Consider the following 11,078-nt stretch of genomic DNA (forward strand, 5'->3'; position numbering starts at 1 on the left):
CCATCCTGCTCCTCTCACCATCCTGCTCCTCTCACCATCCTGCACCTCTCACCATCCTGCTCCTCTCACCATCCTGCACCTCTCACCATCCTCTCCACCCTGCACCTCTCACCGTCCTGTACTTCTCACCATCCTGCACCTCTCACCGTCCTGCAGCTCAGAGTGTTAGCTCGTATAATGGCCTGTAAGTCAGGGAGAAACTGAACAAATGAAATGTAGGCCAGATTTACAGCTGAGAGAGCTTCATGTCTGCAAATAGCTTTTCCATTAACGGAAACAACAAAAATACCCCGAGCCGTGAATCAGGAGGAGAACATCAGTTGGGCTGGAAGGAGGCCTCTTTTTTAAAATTAAAGTCTGAAAGTTTGAAATGGATTTCTGACAATCACCTCAAGTGAACTCAATCATTTTGGAAAACTCTCCAATTTAATATCTTTAAAAAAGAAAAGATATTTTCCATGTTTAAAAAACTAAATCAACAGAATGACTGTCTGTGGGTTTGAAGCAAAAACCTTTTTCTGCTTAAATCTCGTCTGAATGCTGAGAGCTGAGTGGATGTGCTGAAGAGGCTGACATGGAGTTGTTACAGCTAAAACAAGAAGAACATGAGCTAAAAGCTAAAAGTATCAAAAGACTGGCTAAACTTAAAGTGGCATAAGAAAACAAAAACAGCAAATATGTAAAGAGAACAATGTTTTTATGGAATATTTGCAAATAAATCTCCTGAATGAGCTGAAGCTTTTTCTGCAGAAGTAGTGGAATAAAAAAGAATAAAAACCAGGTTACCAGTAGAGTCAATGTTGACTCAGAGCTCCCAGAATAAGCAGCTTCATTAGATTTCTAAATTAAACCTACAAACTTCCACAAAGACAAAGGATGATTAAAGCTTCATCAGACGTGACGGGAAGCTGAGCGAACAGATGGCGGCTCTGCAGAAACGACACGTTTCACGCCTCGGCCTGAAGCCTGTGAGCTCAGAGGATGCTTCTCATCGCTGCAGGTTCCTCCTGGAACTCAGAGACAGACGAACAAGAGACGAAGAAGAAGAGGTTGTTTCCTGTTTGCATTTTGCTTTGATCTTTTTGTCAAAGTCGAGCTCTGGTTTGTGCTTTCTGTCTCTGATTGGGGTTTAGTTTTCAGTGTTCCCTGACTTCCTGTTCACTTTATTTCCTGGTTCCACCTGGTTCAGTTCCTAATCAGCACACCTGCAGTTCAGAGGCTTCCTTTCTCTGTGTCAGATGTTAGAACACAGATGGTCTTTGGAGAGGTCTTCAGGTGGGAAACGATCTAAAGCAGGTTGCATCAGGCTAGCTTGGTGTGATGTTCGAGCACGGAGCTGCATCCTAATGTGCACCAGGATGAGGCCCTGCTGAGCATGTGTCTCCTGGACGTCTCCTGCCTCTTCGGGCCTTTCAACCATCCTATGAAGCAGAATCACCCCGGGCTGAGACTGGGACATCATCCTGGTCAGATCCAGCCGTGTTGGACGATTTGGAGACAGAACAGGAAGTGTCAGAGCTGAAGATGCTGAGGTTCTCCTTGGGAGGGACGAGGATGGACAGGATTAGGAATGAGGACATCAGAGGTCCAGCGCAGGTTGGAGGACTGCGAGATAAAGTTAGGGATGGTTTGGTAATGTCCAGAGGAGGGACAGAAGGATGTTGGAGACAAAGAGGACAGATATGGATGCAGTTAGAGAGGACAGAGGACAGAATTAGATGGAGGACTCGCGGTGGAGACACCTGGAAAGAGAACAGCAGAGAGAAGAAGACTAAATGTGATGAAGATCCAACGCAGCTAATCATCTCACACTAAAATGTCTCTGATTCCGTCGGTTCCACAGATACTTGGTTCAGATTTGGTTTGGTAGTAGCTGACAGTCGTCCCCATCACATACTCTGAGCTAACAGATCAGAGGACATCTTTATTTCAGACGATAAGGCGGCAGACGACTGATGGTCACAGCGTTTTTACTTCAGAGTTTGGACTTCCAGACTCTGCTGCCTTCTTTAGATGAAATAAAGTTTCTTGCCTCTCGTCTGCTTCCTGCACCCGATTCCAAGTCTTCCTTCAACAGGAAACTTGACCTTTTCCTGCTATTTTTAGGGGTGTTAAAATTCTAATGAAATCTTTAGTAAAGTTCAACTGTGGAGGATTTAAAACCAAGAGATGCTGCAGGAGGTGAACCGGATAAGTAGGGATTACCAGGGAAATTTCACCTCAAATTAAAAGTCAAACCAGCGTCTTTCAGCTGCTTCGGAAGAAAAGGACATAAATGTTAAGCTACGAACGGTTTGGTTTCCTAATGTGTGCAGCTTCTGCAGCTCACTGAAAGCAAAAAACAAACTTGGTGTTTCTTATCTGCCTATTGCACCGGCAGTCTCTGTTCCACCGAGCTTTCATTTAAATGTTTTGCATCAAATTGGAACCGAGGTGTCTCTTTGTGTTTGTCCCCGGTGGACGGCTGCTTCTAAAAACAGCAGGAGCTTCGGCTGATTTCTCAGCTTTGAGCAGAGCTGCATTCAGTTCCCCAAATTATCAAAAGCTCCTTCCTCGTGTCATTTCCCCTCGATTCTTTTTCATCCACATCATGTCTGAGCTCTGAAAGTGTGAGGAATAATCTGCAGACTTTTAACGAATTAAAGAGCAATCAGCTGAAACTGCAGACCTTCAGCTGATGATTTAAAGCAGCAACACTGATTAAAAGAACCCGTCTGTTAAATATGCTGACTCAGCACGCACACAGTTGGGTTTTTATTTTTCAATCTTTGCTTCTTCTGCAAACAAGATTCCTTCAAAAACATAATTTTCTCTGAAATCTGCTTCAGCAAACTGGCTCAGGCTGCTTTAAACTCGTAGCTTTTAGCTTCCAGCTTGTGTTCTGCTCAGTTTGGCTTCCTTTAACAGCTTCAGTCTGTTTTCTTCCAGAACCAACAGTTTCTGTGGTTCTACCAGGGTTCTTGGTCGTTTGGGTCGGTTCCTTGCACAGATCAGCTGTTTCCTGCAGGCTGAACGTTCCTCGAGTTTCTTTCTTCCTGAGCAGGAAGAGCTTCTGTGTCCGTCTTATTTGACTCTAAACTGGGCAGAAAATCTTTCATCTTTAATTATCCTGTTAGAAACAAACTTCCCTGCAGCTGAGTTATTTCCTGCTCCGGTTTCTGCGTCAGGATCCAGAAAGAACCTGGAAAATAAAAATACTCCGTTTCTTTTTAAACAATGTCGTTGAGTTTCTGCCTCAGTGTGACTCAGATAAATAAAATCAATAAAATCTGACTTCCTGCTGCTGTTGGAAAGATTCCCTGACGAATCTGGATCCAAACAGGAAGCAGCTGACACATGTAAACAGTTTGAACCACATTAAATATTAAACTACAAAAACAGGAACGGTGTCGCTCAGTCCGTTAAACTCGGTTTCAGAGCAGGTCTCTCAGCTCTTCCAGGTCTCTCAGGTCCTTCAGGTCTCTCAGGTCTCTCAGCTCTTCCAGGTCTCTCAGGTCTTTCAGGTCTCTCAGGTCTCTCAGGTCTTTCAGGTCTCTCAGATCCTTCAGGTCTCTCAGGTCTTTCAGGTCCTTCAGGTCCTTCAGGTCTCTCAGATCCTTCAGGTCTCTCAGGTCTCTCAGATCCTTCAGGTCTCTTAGGTCTTTCAGGTCCTTCAGGTCCCTCAGGTCTCTCAGGTCCTTCAGGTCTCTCAGGTCTCTCAGGTCCTTCAGGTCTCTCAGGTCTCTCAGCTCTTCCAGATCTCTCAGGTCCTTTAGGTCTCTCCGGTCTCTCAGCTCTTCCAGATCTCTCAGGTCCTTCAGGTCTCTCCGGTCTCTCAGCTCTTCCAGATCTCTCAGGTCCTTCAGGTCTCTCCGGTCTCTCAGCTCTTCCAGGTCTCTCAGGTCCTTCAGGTCTCTCCGGTCTCTCAGCTCTTCCAGGTCTCTCAGGTCCTTCAGGTCTCTCAGGTCCCTCAGGTCCTTCAGGTCCCTCTGGCAGCTGGACTCTCTCTCTGAAACATTTCCTTCTGACTCGGAGACTAAATGTTGCTGAAGCCTTAAACGCCCCCCAGCTGCAGGGAAATCCTGGAGAACTCGTTAAGATCCACAAACATTTAAACTGATGAACTCTGCCGGCGACGCCCCCCAGCTGCAGGGGAACATGTGACGGATTTAAGGTCCCATCATGCATCAGTGATGTCACGATGCCGCTCCTCTCCTCGGCTCTTAGAAACCGGATCAATACGCCGCAGCAGTCCTTGAGAAGATTTCACTGAAATGAAAACCTCGCTCTGCCGCGTGTCGGAGCATGAAGACCGTTTTTATCTGACTTTATTTTAATTCCATGTCAAAGTGTCAAGGTGTCTCTGTCAGAGGAAAAGGAAGACGGCGTTCTTCTAACAGGAAGAATTAAAGTTTATTTTCTCGTCGTGAGATCAGGTTTCCAGTCTGCATGGTGCAGCTTTCCTGGGAGGAATGCATATCGCCCGCTGCCTTTCAGAGAGTCTTACACTGAGAAATGATGTTTTTGATTAAACCTTAAAAATAACAGATTCTGTGATATCTTTCATGATGTCAGAGGACGTGTTGTGAATGACAGAGACCTGTTTTAGTCCATGCAGTGATTTATCTCTGAGGTTTCACGTTTTACTAACAAACACGCCGGCGGTGGGCGACACGTTTGCTGCTACACTTTTATAAAGATCCTCAGATATTATAGGCTTTTTTAATGTTGCTAAAACTAAATATTTGGATGTTTAAGATGCTTAAAGTGCCTCAGGTGTTGGTAGATTAATCAATTGTGTGTCAGTCATTAAATCTGCAGAGCCGCCATGAAGGGATGCATCAGGTCATTTAATTATTAAATGAAAAGTCTGAAAGCAGGTTTGTTTCTGCAGGCGAAGGGCAACATGCATCCTTTTTAGATTTCTGTTCCTGGTTCAAACAGAAGGAAGGCGATAAAAGCTTTTTATGCTTCAGTCACATTATTTAAGTGAAAATGTGTGACTTGTGTCTCTTTGCTGGAGGAGTCAAAGGGCTGCTGAAGGCAGAAGATGAAGTATTGACGTCCTCCTCCTGGAGGCTGGAGGGACTCAGATAACGAGCCGGATGCTGGGGGGCGATCAACACCGAGCCACACTGCGGGGATTTGGGAGGTGGATGTTCCTCGGCTCCGTCAGCTTCTTTAGTTCTGCTCCGTTCCAAAACGGAGAGGAATTATGTGCTTTTCAAATCCCTGTTCCACTCGAGGAACCTGGAGGAACATATCAGCAGCTGCAGCTTCTCTGTCCTTCATGGACCTGAAACAAGCTGCTGTAGCGTTTTAAATTGTTCAACATAATCCCAAATTGTTTGAGTAATAAAAAAGAGAAAACCTTCATCCAGCCGCCCACAGCCTGCAGGCAGCTGATGGATGTGGCTGCTGCATGGACTTAATTAGCCATGAACGGCCTGCAGACCTGAACATTACTGCTGAGCCGGCTCCTCTGGTCCTGCTTCCATGGCTCCGGCTAAAAATAAACAGTAAAACAAGAGATTTGATGAGAAATCAGATCAATAAACAGAAAAGCTCTCAGACCTTTGCCGTCCTTTCAGCCGGAGACACCCTGATCTTCTGACTGGTGAATATAAATAATCAGGATCTGACAGGAACAACCTGCAGAAACACACAACCACAGGGAGAAATAACGCTGCAACATGAGAACCCAATGAATGAAGGTGCTCTGATTCAGTTTTCCTGCTCGGAGCATGTTCTGTGGATGGAGAGGTGCTTTATGACTCTGCAGCGTCTGCAGGAGTTCAGGGTCAGTGTCCCTGAAGAACCAGACCCAGATCTGTGCCGATCCCTGGTCTCTGGTCCTGTTTGTGCTGAACAGGACCTCCGTCAGGCAGAGGAGGGGGTCTGGTTTGGGAACCTCAGGGTCTCGTCTCTGCGTCGTGTCGATGACGTGGTTCTGTTGGCGCACAGGATGAGAGCCAGATCCTCCAGGTCTGAGGGTCCCAACTGGGTCAGACTCAGAACTGTGAGAAGCTGTCATTTTTCTCTTGCTGTGTCACTGAACTCTGAGTGTTTGCAAGCAGCAAGTCTCAGGGCTGCGTTTGGACTTCATGTTCCTGATTTCATCTGCTGGAGGAAACTTTAGACCCGGAGATTTACCTCTGATGCTTTAACTTCAGCTCTGAAACTTCAGGTCCGTCTGAGACAAACTTCAGACGCCTTCAGCAACTTTGAGCATTTTGAGAGAAACTGCTGCACAGATTGAGAAGCTGAGAACCACCGGATGTGTTTCAGGACGTTTCGGTGGCTCCATCGTGGCTGTTGTTCTGAAACTGGTCACATCCGGAGAGATCCGAGCCTTGAGGAAGGTGAGGAGCTCCATCATCATCATCATCAGTGAGGTTTTCTGGGAGGAGACCCCGAGGCAGAGCCAGAACCTGCTGGACTGAGAACGCCTCGGGTTCCCCAGGAGGAGCTGGATAATTATCTGACTTTAACCACTTCAGCACTTTATTTAGGATCCATAGTTAATTGATAAAAAAGCAGTTTAGTTCTTATAACCATATCATTTTAACACAAGCGGCTCTTATATTTACAGATAAACATGCAGAAAGTGGGAGAATAACCTCCAGTTTTGTTGAGTTTTCTGTCTCATTTTATCAGGATCTGTTTTTGATAATTAACTGAAGGACTCTTTAGCAGCTCGTCGGGTTTTTCTTTCTGTGAGTCTGAAGGTTAGTTTTGCTGTTAAATGTCTCAGCTGCAGCTTCCTGCGGCTCAGATGTGGCTGCCGGTCAGTAATTACTCATCATTACACGCTTCTTCAAAGCCAATTCAGCGACACACGAGCTGTAATCTGCGACTTTTATCTCCCTGAAGATGTGGAGGATTTCAGTTCGCTGCAGTTTGTCTGAAATGTGGAGGCTTGTTATTATCAGACGGGACACGGTTGGTTTCCCCAGCCACCTGCGGTGTGTGTGTGTGTGTGTGTGTGTGTGCGTTACACCTCAGGCCTCCCAGATAAGAAAACCATCATCACTTTATGACATTTCATCAAACTGATTAGTCGTAAAATATTTTAAAGGGCAAAACTGATTCAGGATCAGCTGCAAGTTTCAGGAGAAACTTCTGTGAGTTTCAGCTGCTCTGACCTTAAAGGAACTCTGACATTTTATTAACTGATGATTATCACTTTAATGACTCTTTATCTTTGGTGTTATTAACAAAAAGATGCTTCCTGGTCTTTAAACCTTCAAATTAAAAGCCTAAACTTATCAGTAGGAGTGATGAATTTAAATATTTTGTGATTTATCTGAAACATAAATCACCTCAGGGCGTGCAGAACATCTTTAAACCTCCATAAAATGAGATTAATGCACAGAAATGTGATCTTATAGTCGGGATTGTTTCATTTGCTGCAGAATTACACGAAAGCAGACAAACTTTAATGTTCTTCTGTTTTAAAAGTGTTTTAGAAACAGATTCTGATGCTTTTAGGTTGAAATAAGTTAAAAAAAAAGGTTTATATAACAGAAGGAAGATAAACTTCCCAGACGACGACCTGAAGAGAAAAAAGTTTTATTTTCAGAAAAGTTTGGAGAATTTTTACTAAAAATTCATTAAAAGGTTTGAAAGTAAAACACGTCGTTTTGGTCAAATCTTGAAATTAAAGTTCGGAACAAAAAAACATTTTTATGTTGGATAATTCTGCTTCAGGTTCCTTCAGGTTCCTTCAGGTTCCTCCAGGTTCCTCCAGGTTCCTTCAGGTTCCTCCAGGTTCCTCCAGGTTCCTTCAGGTTCCTCCAGATTCCTTCAGGTTCCTCCTGTTCGCAGACAGAACCTGCTCACCTGTTAACATCCTGCCTCTGATCTGTGATGTTCAGCAGAGGAGCTGCAGGAACATCTTCTCCTGTTTCTGACCTCGTTTTGCCAGAAAGTGCTAATTGTTCATTTATTTCCAGTCTTTTCACAACATCTGTGTGGATTTTCTGACTGACAGCAGGCGGAGGACTTCCTGTTTGCTTGTTGGTGATGATTTGAGTCCATCTGTCTCTCTGCCTGTTTGTTGTGTCTGAAAAGCCGTCATCGTCTTTGTGAGAAACGTCTCCATGAACTCTTCAAACTGTCTGAACTTCATTCAGGCCCTTCTCAGAGGTCTCTCTCTGTTTAACCTCCTGCTGTCTGTCTGCAGATCTGTCAGAGAAGAAGAGCGACCTGAGGGTCTGCGACGACTCCACCTGCCGATACGGAGGCGTCTGCAGAGACGACGGCGCGCAGCTCAAATGTGTCTGTCAGTTCCAGGTGAGCAGGAGCTTCTCTGCCTTCTTGTTTCGTGTTTGTCTGTGAAGCCTTCCTAACACTGTGTGGAGGAAGACCTCAGAGAGCAGGGAAGGCTGAAGTCTACGTTACAAACAGACGATTCACTGAAACGGTGCCGCTCGTCCTTTTTGCACAACATGACTCAGCAGAATTTAATCTCTTCTGTCTGTGAGGAAAATAAAATGCATCGGTGTTTCTCGTCTAAAGGCTCCTCCTGATCCCGAGGATCTCAGTCGTTGCATTTTCAGCAACATAACGACGTGACTCTGACTTCACTCCTCGGGGACATTTTCTGCTCGGCTTTTTGGAAAAACTTGAATTTGTTGAAGTTTTATTGTTTCCATGTTTGTGTAAAACTCAACGACTCTTTGCTCCAATAATTCTCCTGTGATGACAGAGAGGCTCATTAAAGTTCTGTTACTGCCTGGAAGAAGCTCCACCCGCCCCCCTGCCGGCAGGGCCACGCCGACTCCACACCAAACACATCTCCCCTGCTCCTCATTTATAAAACTAATTTGTCAGAGCCGGCGGGGATCCGTCTACTTCCTGATGATTAAAAAGTTTGCTTCTGTGACAGAAAAAAAGCTTCCAGTCAGCAGAAATAAACAAAGAAAAGTCGGACTTGTGTGTAAATAAGAGGCGATAACAAGCAGGAAGTGTTTCATTTCCTGACTGATCAGCGGCTTCATGTCGGGATTTAAACCCGACGGAGCTGAAGGTCAAACCTGATGGATCAGAGTTTCTGATCAAATATTCTGAAATGTTCTTCCAGCTGCAGTTTGTTTCCTCCTTACTGATAGAAATAAATTTATATATAACTGTTGATTCATTAGAGACAGTTTTCCTCGTTAAAGGACTTCTGATTGCTTGTTTTGGACAAAAGTTTAATCCAGTTTTGTTAATGTTTGACTTTTGTCCGTTTTAGTTTTGAATCATCATGTTCTGTATTTAATTTAATTTTATATCTCGTCTGATGAGCCTCAAACAACCAGTCCTGAACTGGAAGCAGCAGAAGGTCCTGTTGAATTAGTTCTGGTTCTGCAGGGTTTATGTGATGGAGGAGGTGAGTTAAACGGAGGAAACTCTGAGCTCAGATATGGTGGAAGTCAATGAGAGTTTAGATGTTTGCAGTCTGACCTCTGACCTCTGACCTCTGGGGGGTTTGAGATGAAACTAGTCCTCCAGCAGAGAGACACTCTGGGTGGAAGGAGACAAACTTACCTGTGACATCATCAGACTCAAAGCTGAATATTTTGTGGTAAAATCTCCAGAAACTGATTCTGCAAAAACTAAAAAATATCAAAACTGTGACAGAAATATAAAAAAGTAACAGGAGCAAAACATTCACTGAGAGCTGAAAGAAGAACCTCAGACTCAGCTGAAGCTAAAAGCAGCTAAAGGCTTGCTTACAGCTAAAATCAGCAGAATGGTAGCTAAAACAAAAACCTGATTTCAACAAGAACAAAGTTTCTGGAGGAACTGAAGAGATCTGAACACGTGTCTCTGGGGAAGATAAAGTTAGAATAAAAGTCTTAAAAAACTGAACAGAAGTCGTAGCAGCCATCAGCTGAATGTTCGGATATCTGAACAGCTGAAATAAAAGTTAGATTGTAAGAAATAAAGAGGAAAACAGCAGCTTTAAAGGCTCTTTTAACTGAGCTGCAGCAGGTTTAAGGTGGAGAACCAGGCGGAGTTTCCTGCCCGGCTCCGTGTCGGGGAGAAGCCGGTGCAGAAACGGTGAAAGCGAACGGCGGGGAGTCTGTAAATGAAGGAGCTTATCAGTGCTGCAGGGAAACTTTCAAATGTTCTGAATCAGGCCTGCAGATAAAACCGGGCCTGTCCAGAACCGCGGTTTACTGTAAATAAATACGGCTCTAACAGGTCACACAAAGCTGCTGCTCCATTCTGCTCATCATCAGTACCTTCAGATGATCCTGAATCTGAGGCAGCTTGATGCTCTTTGTGACTCAGAACTGCAGGTTTCTCCTCAGCAGGTAATCGGGTTCTGTAAACGAGCCTTTCCTTTAAATGAGGCGTGTTGATCCCCTCATCAGATCCAGCAGGACAGCGACCCTAAAACACCAACAAGAAACAAGATTTTAACAAAAAACTCCAAAGACTTCATCTAATATAAACCTGATCAGTTTGTTAAAGTCTCACAGCAGCAAAGGAACCGAGTTGCACCGAATTAAAAGGATTTACATCATCCATCACTTTATAAATATTTAATCTTGACCGGCCTCACATCTGCTCCTGGTGTTTTTAACTTTGACCGTGTTTGATTCGCAGTGCCACAAAAACTACAACCCGGTTTGTGGTTCCAACGGAGACACGTACCAGAACGAGTGCTACAGGCGGCAGGCCTCCTGCAAGCAGCAGAGACTCATCTCCAGAACCCACGACGGGCCCTGCTCCAGCGGTGAGTCCAGGAAGTACACCGAGCCCGCCGAGTTCATTTATCAGTTTCATCGACAGGACGCAGCAGGAATCACATCATTATTTAAACCACAAAAATAAATTCATCACACTGGTGTTTCTTTACTGTTGGAGCTGAATAAACTCCAGCTTGGAGTTCTCTTCCTGACACTTTTCAGTCTCCTCCTGGGCAGGTAAAACATGTCTGCAGTTTGATTTGTTTAAAGTTGGCGACAGAAACGGCTGACTCCAGAAATGAAAGCTGAAATGTTTATTTCTGTCCAGGTTTTTTCTGTTTCTGGAGTTTTAAAATGATAAAAGTATAAACTGACCAAACCTGCAGCAGGTAGAACCTTGCAGCAGGTGGAACC

The 11,078-nt window shown here is 44.6% G+C and overlaps 1 protein-coding gene across 2 annotated transcripts in view; it reads left to right on the plus strand.

Annotated features, from left to right (window-relative positions):
* tmeff1a (transmembrane protein with EGF-like and two follistatin-like domains 1a) overlaps positions 1-11,078 on the plus strand; it is a 72,970-nt gene that overhangs the window by 27,801 nt on the left and 34,091 nt on the right. For both annotated transcript variants that reach the window (XM_037981992.1, XM_037981991.1), the window contains exons 2-3: positions 8,165-8,274; positions 10,582-10,711. In XM_037981992.1, coding sequence (XP_037837920.1) covers positions 8,165-8,274; positions 10,582-10,711 — 240 coding nt within the window. The remainder of the gene's footprint in view (positions 1-8,164; positions 8,275-10,581; positions 10,712-11,078) is intronic.

The sequence above is a fragment of the Kryptolebias marmoratus genome, linkage group LG20 (genome assembly GCF_001649575.2).
Source record: "Kryptolebias marmoratus isolate JLee-2015 linkage group LG20, ASM164957v2, whole genome shotgun sequence".
Classification (NCBI taxonomy): domain Eukaryota; kingdom Metazoa; phylum Chordata; class Actinopteri; order Cyprinodontiformes; family Rivulidae; genus Kryptolebias; species Kryptolebias marmoratus.